Below are 19,435 nucleotides of genomic sequence, written 5' to 3' on the forward strand. Positions count from 1 at the left end.
CTTTGCTTGTCAGGCAGTCACAAAATCCTGGGAAACTGCAACCATCATAAATATGAGCCAGTTGTCAAGTGCTGAATTTTACCATGTGAAAAAAGTCATAAGTCACTTTTTTCAGTGCCGCTGTAACTTCGAATAATCACTAAATTAATGGTTGTAAGTTGAGAACTATCTCTGCTCTGTGGCAACTTCCAACTTGTGCTATTTCTCTCCAAGTTCATTTGTAAAACCAAACCCACCTCTCAAATCATAAATTTACAGTAAGGTTCACATTGTGATAAACCCTGTGATAAGTAGAGATATTATAGCTGGACTATGAAACTCTAAAAAGTGTGTATCTCAACCTTAATTTTAAGGTGTGTAGCTATAGGCAGATGCATCCTTTTGATGCAGACTTTAAAGCATTGCACAGTCCTATTAAATCTGTGATTAGGAAATAATTATATTCATTATAACAATTTTAATTAAAGAACATGAACTCAAAGCAAATTAGTCCACCCAATAATTTTTAGAGTATGACCTGATACACATCAGTCCACGTGCAGCTCTTGACCCAAAATACCTGAGCTGTAAAGCTTAAGGTTATAGTCTTATTAGCATAAAATTAATCCACTCTTGAAATCAGCTTTTCTGTATCTTCATGCTCCCTGTCCATTCTGTCCTTTTCCATGGTAACTCTTATCAGGAATGAGGTGATTTTATTATTTCCATACAGCTTACCAGACAGTGTAAGCCTATTTCTATACAATACATTTATCTATGGTTAGTCTGAATTAAGGGATTACAAGGTCATAAAAAGGGAGATTTAGTCATTTAACCAATGCTGTGAGCCTATATAACACACTGCATTAACTGATTTACTCAGTATACTGAACTAAAAAGTAGTTGGCTAGTTTGTACATCATGCAAACACAACTTCAGTAGTACTATATGAGGATTTACAGTGAAAGTAACAGTGGATTTCACAAGCAAAAAAAAAATCTCTGGTATTTACATCAATGTATGTTATTTGTGTGGTTAAGTAACTTATGCTAGGAAGGTGCCTCAGATGACTTACTCTTTGATTTAAAGGGGCAATTGGGAATAAAAAACATCATTCCCTCCAACGAGATAAACTGTGGTTACATAAATACAACAAACACATTCTTGCCAACTGTAGAGTTCAGTATCTGTTTGTAGCCCAAATTTGTCTTCCCCGTTTGGCCAGGCAATAGGTTAGTGCTAACTAGTTAGCACAACACATTTGAGCTACAAACTAATCAAGAATATTTTACTTTACTGTTATGCAAACTCAACAATTCAAATCCAGCAAATCGGTGTCATTCAATGGATACTACATTATTCTGTTGCATTAGGAACAGCTCAGTAAGTTCCCTTTCTGTTGAATGCAGGTCAAAAAAAGTCCCTATGGCTCATAGAGAGTTTTATATGCCCTTCTTTATATTGAACTACAATAGTATTTTTTCAAACTTGTCAATTTTTAACATGTGTGGATTTCAACTCCCAGAATTCCCCAGCCAGCAATTCTGGGAGTTGTAGTCCACATATCTTAAAATTGTCAAGTTTGAAAACACTTTGATGTACATAAGTTGTCCCTATTAGGTCTCTGGGATCTATAATCCAAGATGTCTGAAGCACTTGGGGGAGGGGGGGAACAAAGGGAGACCAACCCAAATCACAGTGCTTGTACATGGCTTGCACCAGGCAGCTCTTGCATTAGGCAGTGCACTGACAGAGAAAGGGGCCCATTCAGCTACTTCCTCAATGATTGGTATGGAGAGTCATGATGGAACAGAAAATAATGATTTTTTAAAAATTATTAATATAATTAGTTCAAAGTTCATATTAGTATATTTTATAATGATGAAGTTTCACTTCCAAAACAGTACCTTAGTTTTCACCAGAAACACAGGAATCACTCTTTGACCTAGGATATGGTTCCAGGTGGTGAGGCACAACCAACCAGAATACTGTTGGAAGTTAAAACCCACCCCTCTCCTAGAAAATTGAAATATCCTAGGAAATATTAAAAAGGCAGAATATTTCCCCTAAAAAGAGTAGAAACTCAGAAGCAGAAAGTCACCTCAGAAGCAGAAACTCACCCCCCCACACACAACTTTGCTAATGGGGCATTACTCTGGTCTAGGCCAGCCTATTTTACCTAACAAAGATCTCCAGGTAGAGCTATAATAGGAATTGCCCAAAGTCCTTTCCTTATTACATCATCACCCAGCAAGGCTCAACCAAGCCTGGGATTCAGGACAGCCTACAGAGTTGCCCCTGCATGGCCCCACAGGAGTCTGACAACCAGTCAGAATACAAGCTCAAATTCAAATCCCAACAGATGGTATAAAACCCAGGCACTTTCAGCATCTGGGCCCTTCCTTTTTTGGAGCTCCAAGCCATGTGGTCCTGTCAACCATTAAACCATCTTTCCAAACAGCCTCCATGTTTCCAGTGTCTTTTTCCCCACTTGGAATTGAACCCAGAAAGATAATTCTTCCAACAATACAAAAACATTTTCCTCTCTGTTAATATCCTTTTCCCTTCCCCCACTTTATTGCTACGGCTGGTATCAGCAATTCTAGCAGAATTCTCTAAAAAGCTATCTGCTTCGCCCATTAGAAAACCCCCGTCAGTTTCTCCCCCAAGAGACTGTTCCGGAAGGACAGAGGAAGTGATGGCCACCGTGCATGGAAGGATCCAGCAGAGATTAATGGGGGCCGCAGTTTAGGAGGGCTCTGACTTCAGGCCAGACACTCTCAGCCCAGCCCATCTCTCGGGGTGTGTGGGGAAAACAGGAAATACCTTAGGTTGACATTTATTTGTATCTGCCTTTTAATTTATGAGGAACAAGGTGATGAACATACCTAATAATACACATTAATACATAAATATAAGTTAAGTGGTCTGGGCATATACATTTATTTTATGCACATGTGCATATGCACACACATCTGCATGCCTATATCTGTTTCGTGTGTGTGTGTGTGTGTGTGTGTGTGTGTGTGTGTGTGTATTAAAATGAGGGAGATGGGTGGTAAAACAGTTTAACAAATAAATACGTATTTACATACATTTACATTCTCTCCCTCTCTCTGTGAGGTCTCTGTATATGGTGTGTATGTATACCTGACAAAATCTAACCACCGCCATGGCTCCAAGTCTCTGAGAGGAGACTTTCTCGTTCTGGCGGCTGAAAGAAAAGGACAAAAGGAACATCTTCTTTTGGCAAGCGCCGCAACAAAGACACATACTTTGTGTCGGCGATGTGGATCCAAGGCCTACCATCTCCAGAAGAGTCCACCTGTGGAAAATGGGGATATCCTGCTAAACGCAAGAGAAAGTATAACTGGAGTGCTAAGGCCAAAAGGCGCAATACTACTGGGACTGGCCGTATGAGGAGGCATCTAAAAAAAAAAAAGTACCGAAGATTCACGAATGGATTCCATGAGGGAACAGCGCCCAAGCCCAAGAGGAGCCAAAAGGCGGGGCCGTCTCTCTCCCTACAGGTGGAGTAGAAAAGCTCCGCCTCTTTGCACTCATCCAGCGGCGCCCGGAGTTTCGCCCTCCGAGTCCGGCGCCCTCCCTCCCTCCCTCCCCTCTCCCCCCGCCCGCAACTTTTCTCAGTTTGGTGGGCGGAAGCTTCCGGGAAGAGAGACACCACCACCCCGCCCCAAAAGGAGAGCCAAGGCGGGGTTGCAGTCATCCAATCAGCACCAACCCGGGTGAGATGACATCACAAGCGGAATAACGTCACTATCCGTTTCCGGGCAGCGGTCTTCGAGGCCTGTCCTCGTGTGTCGGGCCGGCGGACTCGCTTTCTGCCTGTTTTTGCCGGGTCTTTGACGGTTATGGCGGTCCGGGCGAGCTTCGAGAACAACAACGAGATCGGCTGCTTCGCCAAGCTCACCAACGCCTACTGCCTGGTGGCCATTGGAGGCTCCGAGGGCTTCTACAGGTCGGCCTTTTTTCTCTTCCTCCCCTCCGGATCTTCGGCTGGATTTGCTTTGATTATCCGACAGGCAATAAATTTAAAGAAAAATAAGTGGGAAAGGCTGCAAGGCCCTTCCTTTTTATACCGAAAGAGCCCCATTGGGCCTTTTTTTTTCTTCCCCTTCTGAGATTATGACTTGAAGCGTCTTTTGAGACCGGTTGGGTGGGTCAAAACCAAGCAGACAAAAATGACGGCTAAATCGGGGTCAGCACCAGTGAAGGCCTGCTCTTTTACTTATGGCCACAATTGAGCCCAAAATTTTTGTTAAGTCAGTTTTGCCCTAATTTACGACTTTTCTTGCCACCTTTGAATCCCCGCCGTTATTAAATTAACAACATGGTTGATAAGCGAATCTGGGTTTCCACATTGATTTTGCTTGTCAGAAGGTCACAAAAGGGGATCACATGACTCCAGGACACTGCAACTGTCATAAATGTGAGTCGGGGGAGGCTACAGTGGGCATCAGTGTGAAAAATGGTCGTGTCACATTTTCCAGTACTGTTGTAACTTTGAACCATCACTAAATGAACTGTTGTAAGTCGAGGACTACCTGTACTGAATAGGTTTGATCACAAGATGTCCGTAAGGCAAGTTCTCTGCAAATTGTCCCTTTATTAAAGTCTTCAAGCATGTTTGAATTGAACTTCATGATCTTCCTCGCATGTTTAAATCGTACTCTATTGTGTTTTAGTGTATTCGAGGGAGAGCTTTCTGACACCATTCCTGTAATTCATGCTTCTATTGCTGGATGTCGAATCATTGGCAGAATGTGTGTGGGTAAGCTGCTTTATTCATATAAATTATTTTGAATTTCCTTTAAAATGCAGAATTCTCATCCTATTTTATCCTTAATATATTTTGACAAGTAGTTTGACTACCTATAGTTTGTAATATTTCAAAAAAGGAATGCAAGCTGCTATTGCGCTCTTCATTTATAAAGTCTAAATGTGCTGTTGAGTTCTGCTCATGTTTATCCTGATAGCTTTTTAGATCACTAGAAAAAGTTTAAAGGTTTTTGCTTACCATTAGAAATGATACCAGGCTCTAGAATTGAAACATTAACAATAATACTATGGGATTGTATTTGACAATCTTTTTATGTTAATGGGAAAACATTCATATAATTTGGATTCAGTCTGTGGGCTCTCATTGCATCAATTCCTAGAGTTTCTGGGAAGATGGAGAAACTTATTATCTAAGTGCCTACAGAGATTAAATGGGGAGGATGGGGTGGGGTTCTCATCACTGCCTTGTTTATTTTCAAAATTTTATACATTATTGTAAGAGGTGCTAATGAAAATAACGTGTTGTTTTGTAATATAAAGCCGATTAATCGTCCTTTTAAATTCATTATGGTTGCCCATTTCCATTTACTATCTTGTTGTTCATCTATAATACTTTTATTAAATTCAATTTTATGCCTGACAGTAGTAGTGGAATTGAGAGAGGTGATAAATAAGCAGAACATTGTTCTTTTTTTCAAATATATGCTTGCATTTGTGCTGTAGATAGAAAACCAACTCTGGCAGTACTGCAAATTGTTATAGGTCAGATACTGTTAAAGAACGTTGATTAGATTCATCATGTCCTGAGTTATTACTTTACGGCATAGAATGTTGGAGATAGGAATTGAAGGCAATTTTTTCTCCCTATATTTTAGGTAACCGGCATGGTTTACTAGTCCCAAACAATACTACTGACCAGGAACTTCAGCATATTCGAAACTGCCTTCCTGACTCAGTGCGAATCCAGAGGGTGGAAGAACGTCTTTCTGCATTGGGCAATGTCACTGCATGCAATGACTACGTAGCACTTGCCCACCCAGACATTGACAGAGTAAATATAAAAATAAATCATAGTACTAAACATTATATTTGCAGTAACTAAACTTGAACAACAGTTTAATGTTTTTTGTGCTGAATGAATGATAATTAAGACTTAAGGTTTCAGTCATTGCAACACCCCCATGGTCATGTGATTGAAATTTGGGCACTTGGTTACTGCCCCGCATTTACAATCTTTGCAGTGTCCCAGGAGCACATTCTCCTGCCCTTTGCATCAAGTTTCTTCGCTCACCTTTCTCCCACTATCTCTGTTGTTTGACTGTCCTGCACTATGCTACATATCTCTGTTGCCTCCCATTCCAACTGACCTTTGCCCTGTTCCTTCTGCTGATGGTTTGGATCCAGGTGCTGGGCCCAGGTCATGTGCAGCGACCACAGCAGGGTGGCAGAACTTCATCTGCAGAAGGGAGCTTTCCTGTCCCAATCAGGAGGAAGAAGTAGGACAGAACCAGTAGTGGAGGCAGGGGTACAAAAGAGCTAGATTTGCCACAGCACAAGAAGCAAGAGTGTGCAGAGTGCTGTGGGATGGAATGGCAAGATGCGGCATGTTCTGTTGCTGGGCAGTGCAGTAGAGGTTGAAATAGGTTTACAAGATTTAGTTGATAGCTAATCAATGTTGCCACTAAATAGGCATTTCAGTTACTTTTTATGATCACTTAAAATCAGATAAATGTGTTCTAACCAACCCTAACTTTAAATCTCAATTTTTTTCCATAGGAGACAGAAGAGATTTTAGCTGATGTATTAAAAGTCGAAGTATTCAGACAGACAATAGCAGACCAAGTACTTGTGGGAAGTTACTGCACATTCAGCAACCAGGGAGGATTGGTACACCCTAAGACTTCTATAGAAGATCAGGATGAGCTTTCCTCGTTGTTGCAAGTCCCCCTTGTGGTAAATGTTTTTTCTGTTCAAATCTTTGAGAGTGTTCAGTTACTTTAAACTATATTTTGAGCCAAATTATAGAATCTTAACATCTTATGACTTGGGAATATATTCGTCGACAGTTTGATCCATCTATATGCCACTGTAACTTAACTGTAACTCAGAGCTGAAGAAGCTTCTCGGATGAGAAGTGAAAAGTTTTCAAAGAAAAAATCTGATCTATTTAAATCAAGGTCTTCAAACTTGGCAAGTTTAAGACTTGTGGACTTCAATTCCTGAGTTAACATGACTGGAGGAGGAATTCTGGGAGTTGAAGTCAACAAGTCTTAAAGCTATCAAGTTTGAAGACCGCTGATTTGAATAGTTATAAATAAGATTTATATTCATGCAACCTTAAGCAAGAAGAGCTGATAATACATGAGAAAGGAGTCCTTAAGATACTAGTTATCTTTCTTACCAGGCTGGAACTGTTAATCGTGGCAGTGAGGTGATTGCAGCTGGAATGGTTGTGAATGATTGGTGTGCCTTCTGTGGCCTGGACACAACCAGCACAGAATTATCTGTTATTGAGAGTGTCTTCAAACTTAATGAAGCACAGCCAAGTACCATTGCTACCACTATGAGAGATTCTTTGATTGACAGGTAAGTCAGATATTAATCTACTTTCAAAATTATTAGCGATTGATAGTAGCCAGAATATATACTAATAATGCCTTTCTTCAGTGGTACTATGTTTCCAATCTTCTGGAAATCCCAAGGGATTCAGCATTCTGAGAAGATGTATAGTACTACTTTCTTGTTAATAATATGTAAATGTATTTTCTCCCTCTCCCACTTGCTTGTATCTGCTCTCAAGAAGAGCACATAGTGCTTAATTGCTGGTAAAGGCAAAAAAACAATTGTTGCACTGACATGATATGTCAAGTCAACTGGAAGTCCTCACTTAATATTCAAAATTGGAATCAGAAATTCTATTGCTAAATGATGTGATTAAGTGAGACATCGCATGATTGCGACTTGTGATTTTTACTGCCAGCTTCTCCATTGACTCTGCCTGTCAAAAGCTGGCTGTGAAGTGCGCAAATGGCAAACACTAGATTGTGGAAAGCTATGACAGTTGTAAATATTCTCTGGTTGCAAAATCTTAATTACTTGATCAAAGGAATGCTGTTCTAAGTTTAAATTTTCCAGTGCCATAACTTCATACAGTTGCTAAACAGGGCAGTCATTAAGTGAAGGCCACCAGTATTGCACTGATAACTACCATTTCTGTGCATAGAATGGCTACTTCCTAATTTTGAGACTGATGTTTTTATATGCAACTTAGTTTTAGTTTGGGGTACTGGTTTTCAATTGGACTTTGTCTGATTTTATAGATCAAATATGAAAGTAAAACTGGAACCCTTCGAGTATGTTTTTTGCTAATAATTTCTTTTCCCTTTTGTAGCTTAACATGATGTTCTCCAGAAACACTGCAGGTGTGAAATGCCAAATTGTGATCTTGACTGCTCACTGAAGCAAATTCATCCAGGCCAAGAAGGAGATCTCTACTACAATCATAGTTTCAAAAGCATATTATTCTAAATTCCCTTCCCTTGGCAAGACAGACTTGAACAAGAAAAAAACATTATGTTCCTTTGTTTCGTTAATGTGTTCTTTTCCTTTCATTAATTCATGAGGTAAAGTTTAGAACTTGATACATACATGCAATCACAATAAGGAAAAGAATTATTATTTTTTTCCCAGTATTCACCAGAATGCTGCATGAAGAATCCTGATGGTTTTCTGTTCAGAAATGGCTGGCATTTGTTTGATTTCAGTCTGGAAGTTTTCAAGATAACATTTCCTTAGCCAGCTAGATCAGAACAATGTAGCCTATGTTACTATCATGCATCATTGTATATCCAAAACAATGTTTTAAGGGGCTGAAAGAATCTCTGGAATATTTCAACAAAGCCAAACATTCAGTAAGATGTTTAGGAGGTTATATAAATAGAATCTGGTTTGTCCATATGTGACGTCACTGAAAAGCCAAAGAGAACTGTTATCTGTTCTTTAATAGAAAGTCTTTCTCTATCAGGAAAAATAGATTTAATTTGAAACTGTTCTTTTTCTGATGCCTTCATGCTTATCTTTTAATATAAAAATGTATTGCTTCAATGTCTTACAAGGTTACCATCTTAGCTGTTGCTTAAAAAAGAACTTGCAGTTATATAATTTGGAATTAAAGACCTTTTATGATAGCAACACAGTCAGGTTAAACTTAAAGCTTTAATAAACCTTAATCCTTTGAACTAATTGGTATGGACACTGAGGTGAATCTTGAAACAAGAGCTGGCTGTATCAAATTGAAGTTACATGTTAGACTGCAACTTTTGCTTTATCAATCTAGTGTACTGTAGTTTGCTGTCTTGAACATACACTAAAATGATAAAAACTCATTGCCATATATGTATTCCTTAGCAGAATTGCTTTGTATCTCCCATTTGAAGTGATGATACATGTAAGTGATCAGACTGACGCAGTCTCATCTGTTCTCTCTGTAGCTCATGCATGACACACACAAATAAAAGAAAGGGGTAAGCTGGAGGTAAATGAAAAATATTACATACTTAACCTTCAACTGCTGCCTATTGCTTAGCCTCTCAACAGAATCAACCTTTGCTCTCTTGACTCATAAATGTGGACTCCTGCAGTTTTCATACACTGCTGAGAGAAGCTAGGAAAGACTTAACTCACAGTCAATATAAATTGAATATAGACTTTTAGTAGTATAAGATACTACTGTAAAATTTAGTAGGATAAGATTAGTATAAGTAGTATGACGACAGAGCTAAGTTAACTTACACTTTTGTAATAAGTTCCATTGTAGATATAGTAATTCTTTCATTAAAATATCAAGAAAGGCAATTAGTTGCTAACTATATATAGCACCCAAGGATGGCTTCGACCATGATTAAAGGCTGCAACATAAACCATAGCATCTAACTACTGAATCTATTGAGTCCAGTGGCTTATAGCCAATCCCCAATTTATGCACTGTTTTGGAAAATCTTGCATAACTTCAGGTTGCATGTTCATCTGGATGCTGTACTATTTTGTGTTCTGTGCAAAGTTCACATTTGTATGCATTTAGAAAATGTTCAGTAAAGCTGAATTTATGTAAATCGGGTTGTACATAATCCGGGAAATGTTTGTATTTTTAAATGGGAATTTACAGGGCCAGACATTGTTTCCATCATTTGGCTCTACTTGTGGAGTGTAGGTAGATAAGCAGTAAACTGAAATTCACATTTTTGCTATGGTAGTAAACAAAAATAAACAGTGAACTTACATCTTAGAAACTGACAAGATTTCTTGGACCATTAATGAGATAATCAGATTTTAAAGCATTTTAATGATGTGGTACAGATAATTAGTTTTAGAATGAATTTGACAAAATTGTAGCCCTTTGGAAATGATAAATTCTTTCAATAAATCTATCAGGCTTTGATTTCATGAAAATTTCATTTGTATCATAGTAGAAGTGTAAAGCTTTTGTTAACAGCCGAATCTGATGTGTGACATATTCTTAACAGTGGGTGAGGTCAGGCTTCCAATATTTGTGATTTTTTTTCTCCAATGTTTTTAAAAGCACCCTAAACCTTTGCAAGGCTTAGAGCACCCACTTTACTCCTTCTGTCCCTCTTCATACAAAATAAGACAAGCTATGTACTTGATTCAGCCTCTTTGGAGGCATGAGAAATGGATAATAGCAATATTTTTGCCAATGACTGAATCAAGTTACTTTACAAAGCTTTAATCTGGGCCCAAAACTAAGGGGAGGAAAAATATTTTAAGATAATTGACAGAATAACATTGAAGAAAGGTTTGCTAGTTTTAAATGCATGTGCAAGCAGGCCTTTTCATATCAGCGCTGAAAACAGAAAATGTCTCTTAAGCCCTATATGATCGAAAGAAAAGCTAAGGCTGAAATAATTTAATCCAAGTTCGTACTATAAACCAAGCATGAGCATAGTACATAAAGTATTTTATCTGATGTAAGGCTTGAGATGAAATTGCAGCAGCAATTCTCAATACACCTGAAGGTGGGAGATGTGACCCCTCAACACTATTCTAGCCAATTATACTAAACTCAGTATCAAAGAGAGGAAGTACAAACTTGATCCCCAAGCAATATCAAATCAGCATATATTTCTATTAACCAACACTGTAGTTTAATAACTTGGCATTAAATCCAATTGGAATTTTTTTTTAGTAGCCTTAGTTTTGAGTATGGTGGACTTTGAAATCTTTGGCTTCTCAGTGATCAAATTCAATCCTACCCACTTTTAAATTGTCTAAAGAAATAACCGTTCAGATGGTTCTTAATTTTCTATGAAAAAGTTGCTATGGTCATTTTCTAAGTCTCATCTGGATTAATTCCAAAGTACAAGCTATATTTAGATCAATTCATACAGGACTAGAAATATATTGTAAGATTGCTTAATAGCATACAGTACAGTAAAATCTTATAAACAAATGAGCCTAAAATCAAGATTAACATTTGCAACATAAGTGGGTATTCTGCCCAAATCTTTAAAATGTCTTTGCAATGAAATGGCTGAAGACCTTGACCATTAGGACTGAAAATGCATGTGCTATTAACCTGTGTTTCTGTCATCGTGCTTGAAATGATGGTGTGCTCATACCAATTTGGTACATAATAATAGCACATTATTATCACATACAGTCTGTACTGCATTTCATGTTGAATGCACAAAAAAGGCATCCCCAAGGCTACATCAACATGCTTCCCCTAAAAACCACTGCCTTTTAATCTATTGTTAAAGAAGTGCTTTACAATCTTCAAGCTGAACTATTTGGTATGTGCTCAGTTACAACATACATAAAAGTTAGTATAACTTTTATTAATTCCAATGTTGGGGCTGAGACAGAACTAACAATTTCAAAAACAAACTTAACTATATTAGGTTTCTTCCCCTTTGTAATATGTGTGAAATATGAGTCTTTAATCTTTACCATATCTGTTTTCTTTAATTTTTCTCTTGAATAATTTTCAATCATTTTCCCCAGCTGAGCCTTAATGTTTCAGCCCAGCTGAAAAAGACAGCTTGGAGTGGATTTATAGAATAGAATCAGTAAAAATTTGGAAAAGCTGCACCTTTTCATCCTTTATTTGGTTATTGCCTAGTAGAAAGATTGAAAGCAATAGATTTGCATTCATTAAAAACTTGCCACTTTGATTTGAATGGATCTGCGTAAAAATGACAAAATCTGGAAACAGCCTTCATTCTGCTAATGGGTTGTATATTCCTATTCTCTTAACAGAATCGGCACGGTGTAGCCACCATCCAGTTCAACTTTTCTGATGAGTAAGAAAGTTTTCTGAGGAGAGGACCATACTACCTCCCATGTGTGAGAACTTGCTCACATAAATTGTTATGCCACTTGGGGAGATTCCTATAATCCCATAATATAGTCCATTCATCATTCCTTTAGAAGAGGCAGGGTTTTTAGAATGAGAACGTGACAAAAACGTTACCTTTAGTCTATACCCTTTTCGTGGATTGGATCTCAAACATATTTAGGTTTGGCTTGTTTAGGCACTATCCAAAACAAAAATATTTTTTATTGAATATGAAACTACCTTATAAGTTCTCCCTAACTTGCCTGAGTGCCTGCAATGTTAGAGGATTAAGGGTTTTGGCTGAGACATTCCAGAGAAGGCCCTGCTGGGAGACTGAATAGGACAAGGCTGAGATGCCTGGTTCTCTTTCCCACTCTCTTCCACTTATGCACTGGTCTATCCATTTATTTATTTGTCAAATTTGTATGCCACCCATCTCATCAAAGGTGATTGTAGGCAACTTACAGACATTGAATAAAATGCCATATAAAATAAAAACCATAAATTTAAAAATTCGGTTAAAATCTCTGTCGATTGATCTCAGGACCTTCCTTTTCTTACGTCCGTCAAGCTGTATTTGAATCTCTGGACATTGGCTGCAATGGGTTTAGGACAACTTGCTGCGGCCAATTTGCCACAACCAACTCACCGTGAGAAAATAGCATGGCTGATGGAGTGGGAGTGTGGCTCCATTGGCTGTGGAGGAAATGGGAAGGGTAAAGTCTGGCTGGGCAGAGCAGGAAAGAGGTAGAACAAGGGAGAGGGAGTTAAGAGGAAGACCCAGGCCTACCCCTTCATCCTAAGGCACGCAGGGAGGAACAGAGAAGAGAGCGACATGGGTTGTATGGCTTACAGGAGAGGAAAGGCCCCTGATTCTCTTCATTAGCCACACTTGGGAAGAGAGTTTAAAAGAGCAAATTTATCTTGTGTTGACTGCTTATCTGCGTTCCTGCCATCCTCCCAACTGGGTTGAATTACTGCCGTTCCTTCATGTCTGGAATTCCTTCTCTTGCCCTGCCGGATTAGTTACCTCATTTTGCCTTGATTGGACTTATAGTTTCAGTTTTTGTTGACAATGTTTTGGACTTGAATCTCTGCAGCCGAAGGCTGTTCCTCGAAGAGTTTTTCTCCAGCCCAGAAGGTAACCAGGTCATTGGGGGCAAAGTTGGAGCAAATAAGGGACTCCTACTTATTATTTGACTGTATTGCCTTTGTGCCACACCCCAGGTCATCACAGAGACGAAATGTAAATGACAAAAATTAAAATAATTTTAAATTGTTTTAAATAAATTGAGTGGTTAAATTGTCCCATGGTGAATTGGCAGTGGCAAATAGACCATGGCAAATTGTCCCATTTTGGACTGCAACACCTAAGGGGACTAGGGAAGACAGGCTGCAGACAAAACCAAGAACATTGACAGACAGGGCTCTATCCAACTCTAATCTTCTGAAGGCCTTTATCTCCCCCTTAGTCATGTTTTTCATCTCTTATTTCCCTTCTATTTAAATATACTAATGTCAATAAACAGTGGCTTAATTACACTGTCAAATTTTAGAATTACAAGCTTTAAAATATATTTTTTGATTTATGTCACCCTTTCCATCATTGCAAACCAAATTCCCATTGCAAACTTGCCCACAAATTTGACTATTCTAATGCATATGTGATTTATTTTCTCTTATATAAATGGGTGAAAATATCATGGAACATACATTTCATCTTATAATGGTAACAATTTATTGTTGCCAACTTAAAATAGTGGTAGTATGACATTTAAATATTTATTACATGACACATTATTAAAAACAAGATCATTAAGGTCTGCATTCACATCATTATTGTTTGTAAATTCAATTTTTTAGTCTTGCAGACTAGTAGAATTCAGAAATTTCATTTCTGTTAGTTTTGGTGATCTGAAAGGACATTAGAGCTGGTTGAAGTTGTGGTCTACACAAAATTACCTCTTAAGAGCTCCTTGTGTTTGTTGCTGAAGAGTGGAAACATTACCATGAATGTACAAAACATCTGACCAGCAGGTATTGGAAAAAAAATGATATTTCAGGTAATTGCCTGGATCCTGTAATAAATTAAAATCTTTCAGAATGACTAAGCCTCAGAATGTCCTCTTCAGAAGGTACTGAAATGTTCCTTTTGTGACCCACAGAACTGTCTCTTTTTATGAGGCTAGTGTAGAAAAAAAATACTCAATAGGTGGTTGGCTACACTGGCAAATGCTGGGTTTAAAAGAGGGCACTGAAGAAGATTGCTCAAGTGAATTGAAAAAAGGTTGAAGCAAACTTCTCTTGAGGTCTCCCAACACTCACTGAGTGGGTTGGTCAAATATGTCATACTGAGACACACGGCACTGAGGCAGTCAGAAGGAAAGCGGCTCTACAGTGCAAGGCCACCTGGGTTTAGTTGATTTTTGTTTTTGTTTTCAGTCCCAGAATTCTCTGACTCACATCTCTTGAAGAAGTTGTTTGGCAGTCTATCCATCAAACCGCCTTCTAATGTCTGCAGCCCATCATCATCTCATGAACCAAATGAGCTACTGAACTTGTCATACCCATTCCTGGACAGGTCTTCTGTAGTATGTCACGCTTTGCTGGACCTCTTTATTTTTGAACTGGAAGATTGTGTATACCAAGACAAGGATACACAGAGATAAAATGCAGGGGATCACAACTGCAATTGCGTTAACGGTGCTAGGCACATCGTTTATAGTTACCATAATATCAACATCATCATGAGAGAGGCGTCGGTCTTTGCTTCGTTCAACTTCCTTCTGGTTGCAACCCATCCAATCTTTGAGAATCGACCTAGGATACCCTGGCTCCACAGTCAGCCTCTGGTTATCAAACTTCCAGTATTCCTTACCCTTATAAAAGTAAGTATAAACTGAAAAAGAAAGCAGAGATTACTTCATTTATGAACCACTAGAATCACAGTTGGAATCAGTCCTTGAGGCCATTATTATATATAGGAGACCAAATTAAAGCTTCTCAGACAAATTGCTGTCCAGAATTGAGCACATTTTTGAAGTGGAGCCTAATAAACAGAATAGACTGGAATGATTACTTCTTATGATTTGGTAATTGCATTTGATGCAGTCTAAAATTGAATTTCCATCTTTTTCAGCCACAATATATTTTTGTCTGCATATTCAGTCTGTAATGAACAACAATTCAAAAAAATTTTTTGCGACTATTGTTAATAAGTCAGGTATCTTTCATCGTACACATCTGCATTTGATTTTGCTTCATAAGTGAAAAACTTTTTACATATTTTTTAAAGATTTACTTTCAGGCCCTTTTTCAAATCTATCAGCAAAATCTTAAATTTTACTTCTCTCCTCTATTAACTACTGCAGTCAATACTGTATCATTTGCAGATTTGTTCAGTGGTGGGATTCAAAAACTTTTATTACTGGTTCTGTGTGCGTGGCTTGGCGAAGGTGGCAGGGGAAGGATACTGTAAAATCCTCATTCCCTCCCTACCCCACTAACCTGCTTTCCAGCTCCGTTCTCCTGTGCAGGGCAATAAAAGAAGACCCAGCCAATCAGTTGGGACTCGGGAGGCAGAGTATAGATGGGGGTGGGGCCAGTCAGAGGTGGTATATGCCAGTTCTTTGAACCTGCTGAATACCACTCTGGATCTGTTGTATTTTTCCATCTCCACAACCAAATAATAAAATACTGAAAAATAGAGGATCCCAGACTGATTGTGACACCCCATTCAACATAGTTGAATGAGAAATTATTCCTGAGAACTCTGAATATAACCTTGAACAGAATTTGGAATACAGTCTCAGTTTGCAATTCCAATTAATTGTCCCGCAATCTAAGCCACACTTAACTAACTTGCTATATTAATCAGTATGTCATGGAGTATTTTATCAAATGCTTTGCTGAAAGTAAGGATATGGCAAATTTGCATGCTAAGGAGTGAAGATAAAGTGGAGAATTATGTATGTGGCAAAACTAGCCATACTTCAGAAGACAGTAAAAAGAAACAATTATTTAGGTTTTCCTCCATGTAGAAAATTATATTTGCTTCATTTGCATCAGGAAGAATTTGAAAAATGAGGATAGGAATAAGCATCCATTTATTGTTTAAGGTCAAAAGAAAGCTCACCAATGAAATCAATCCAGCCTAGCTGAAATGCAGGATTTAGTGAATCAGAACAGAAGCCTATTTTCCAAGAACAGAATATGTATTGTCTGGTCAGGAATCCACTTATAAGCACATGACTGCATTATTGTGATTGCTTGGTCATAGCCCTCCAAACACTTCGCTTAGCAAAAAATAAAAACTACACATGAAGTACTACTGAACCAAATGCAACATGTTTATACTCACAGCCTTCTTTGCTGACAAAAGCCCCTTGTGGAGCTTGTGGAATCCCTTTCCACACAGTGATTGGCTTGGGATAGCCTGGATCTGTTGCTCTCCTATCTTCATTATACCTCCAGTATTTATCTCCTTTGAAGAAGTATGTTTTGCCTACAGGTTCCCACCGTAAAGCTGTGTCAATCCCTTCCCGGGGAAGACAACTGCCCAACTCCACTAGGCTGTGCGGGTACCCGGGTTCTGCTGTCACTTCCTTAAAAACCCAATACTTATCTCCTAGATTTGAGGAGGAAAGAACACACATAATACATAATTACTAAGAGCAAACCATTAACTGTTTTTTTTTTATGCTAGAGGTTCAGAAAATAGCAGGCAACAATTTTTCACTGATTTCCTTATCTGATTCAAAAGGGTTTTTTGATAGCCGAATCAGCCAGAGAGCTTAATCTTTTGAGTAGCAGCAAATTGCAGTTGAAAACTGCCTTTTCATAAAGTTGACTGTTTGGTTGCAATGTGTTAGAAATTTTAAAAGTTTTCTGGAAAATAATCCACAATTCAGAAAGTTGATACAAATATGGGTTACACTAAATATTGTGTCTCTCGGATTGATTATCTAAAGAATAGATTAAAAGAAATACTTTGCAATAAGAACACTTTGTCTATGCTTTTAATTTTGATAAAAACATTGAACATCGCCAACTTTTCTAAATAATAAAAATACCTTGATGGGGCTTGCTCTTTGCTTTATTTAGAGGAGACAGACAAGTGTCTCTCCTATTAACAAAATGGTAACACGTAATTTAAAGAAACCCATACTGGATCAGTTATCACCCAGGTCAACAAGGACTATACGTGTCTTGCTTCCATGAATCTCTTTTTTCTTTATCCTAAGAGCCCTGATCAGTTCCCACTCAAAACTAGACAGAATGTTCAATCTACATAAACCCATTTTATTGCAAAGCATTATGGGAATCCAATATCTTAATTCATAATTTATGCCTTTCTCAATACAACAACCCAATTTTGCATGCAACACACATTATTTATTTTTCTATTACATTACTGTTTCTGCTTCTCATACTATACAAACAATATTTTAAGAATATGGTGGATTGACACCAAACTAACAGCAGTTTATGAAAAAATTGAAGGTTCTCTAAGATATAGCTTATAATAAAAAACCAATGAAAAACTAGTTTTAGTCTGAAGTATAAACAAAGGCCTTTGAGAGTATCTTTTCGTTGAAATTGTTACCTATAGAGTTGTTCCTCCAGCAATCATGGAGGAGGAAACTGCAAGTGAAAAGACTTAACTGATATATTTTCACAGATGTTGACCAAATCAACATCTGGTTTGCCTGGTTTGGAAATTTTGAAGATAAAGAAAATATACATATAAATACACACATTACTATGGTGACAAATTATATTTCACACACATGTTTTATTATGTATATATTTTAAAATTACATTTTAGAATCACTAACTTTCTTTAATCTCTTGATTATTCAAAAATCATCAAAGATGAAAAACTTAACAAAAATTTATTAAGATCAAGTTTTCAATGTGTGCTGGCATCTGTTTTGAAAATATTCATATTATTAGAGAACTGTTTGTATTTCCATGATAAAATTAAAAATACCTTTAAAGAAAACAAATTTTCCATCAGATCTTTCATAAGCAGCATCAATTTTGGCTGGGAGCCCTTTCCAGAACTGCTCAATTTGCATGGGATAACCCTCTTGTACTCGACTGTTACGAAGACGCCAAAACCAGCGGTCCTAAAAAAAGAAAACCATCTTTTAGGATTATACCTCAGATGTAAGAGGACACAAAATAGCGAAGCGGGTTTTATATTGTATTCTTTTTCAAAAAGCACTGCAAGTCATTTTGCTACTTGGATGAGATGTACTCAAGCCTACCCAGTTATTTTGGCACTAGTGGAATTGTACTTCTAGAAAAGTAGAAAGGTACTTATACTATTAGGCACCTATATTATTTATAACATCAATACCTCCCTCTTTCCCTGGAAGTAAAAGTGTAAGATAGGCTATCTCACTCACTCTATCTAATAATAGAACTAGATCCTGATTCCAGTGTGTTTTTCTCACCACCTTTGAGATTACTTGATATCATTGATTTCCAGAAGAAAACCATCTCAAATCCATGTCCTTCCTTTTTCTACATTCTACATTCATCTTTACATTCAAATCAAGTATCAAACGATGCACAAATTGGCTCTCCTTCCACTCCCATTGATTTTACTTAAAGACATGCAGAAATTCAGAACAAGACATAACAAGAGTTTACAATATGAAACAATATAAAAACCCATCTTGAAGATAATATTTTAAAACAGGAAGAAACAGCAACATATATATAAAACACTGAAGTATTCTTAAAAGATTTTTTAAAGAATATAATGGAGACATTAAACACGCAACAATTCAAAATGTTAGTATCTTTGGCTATGGTCTCATTCAATATAATGAATACCCATTGGCCTAGATCTGTAATCTTTATCTAAAGACATGACCAATCTATCTTTCTTTCCAAGTCAGATACTCAGCTCAGGAGAACATTTTAAAGAAACAGCAATCACTTTCCTTTTCCACAATTAAACCAATGCAGGAAATACATTTAGATGCTACACAGCTTACTCAGCTTAATGATACATCCTGCTTTGCTCAGCAGATTTACACATTATGATATAACTTCTTCTAGATCTACAGTATGACTACCATAAAATATTTGCACTTTTGGGATAGGATGCAATGGTACTTGTAAAATCTTGTTTTTTCTAAATCACAGAGAAAAATGTACAAACTTATTTCTATTTGTGCAAGCAATCCAATGTAAGACAATTTGATATATCAGTGATACAAAGCTCAGCATATTATGGCCCTTTGTTTTGTTAAGGTTTAACATTCTGATTTAAAAAAAACATTTGAT

The 19,435-nt window shown here is 37.6% G+C and overlaps 2 protein-coding genes across 4 annotated transcripts in view; one reads left to right on the forward strand and one right to left on the reverse strand.

Annotated features, from left to right (window-relative positions):
* Window positions 1–3,778: 3,778 nt before the first annotated feature.
* Window positions 3,779–10,978, forward strand: EIF6 (eukaryotic translation initiation factor 6). The gene is made up of 6 exons (XM_026697722.2): window positions 3,779–3,958; window positions 4,686–4,771; window positions 5,655–5,830; window positions 6,556–6,732; window positions 7,184–7,365; window positions 8,171–10,978. Exons 1-6 carry the CDS (start codon window positions 3,852–3,854, stop codon window positions 8,178–8,180), a joined length of 738 nt encoding a protein of 245 aa, XP_026553507.1. The 5' UTR covers window positions 3,779–3,851; the 3' UTR covers window positions 8,181–10,978.
* A 2,979-nt stretch (window positions 10,979–13,957) lies between these two features.
* MMP24 (matrix metallopeptidase 24) overlaps window positions 13,958–19,435 on the reverse strand; it is a 39,552-nt gene continuing 34,074 nt past the window's right edge. For 2 of the 3 annotated variants that reach the window (XM_026697726.2, XM_026697725.2), the window contains exons 7-9: window positions 18,126–18,264; window positions 16,494–16,760; window positions 14,658–15,032 (exon numbers count right to left, since the gene is read on the reverse strand). In XM_026697726.2, the coding sequence (XP_026553511.1) occupies window positions 14,695–15,032; window positions 16,494–16,760; window positions 18,126–18,264 (744 nt within the window). In that variant the 3' untranslated portion in view covers window positions 14,658–14,694. Of the gene's footprint in view, window positions 14,160–14,657; window positions 15,033–16,493; window positions 16,761–18,125; window positions 18,265–19,435 lie in introns of those variants that run through there. The other variant, XM_087929236.1, reaches the window with a different exon arrangement.

The sequence above is a fragment of the Pseudonaja textilis genome, chromosome 3, assembly GCF_049901715.1.
Source record: "Pseudonaja textilis isolate UNSWEBS1 chromosome 3, rPseTex1.2, whole genome shotgun sequence".
Classification (NCBI taxonomy): domain Eukaryota; kingdom Metazoa; phylum Chordata; class Lepidosauria; order Squamata; family Elapidae; genus Pseudonaja; species Pseudonaja textilis.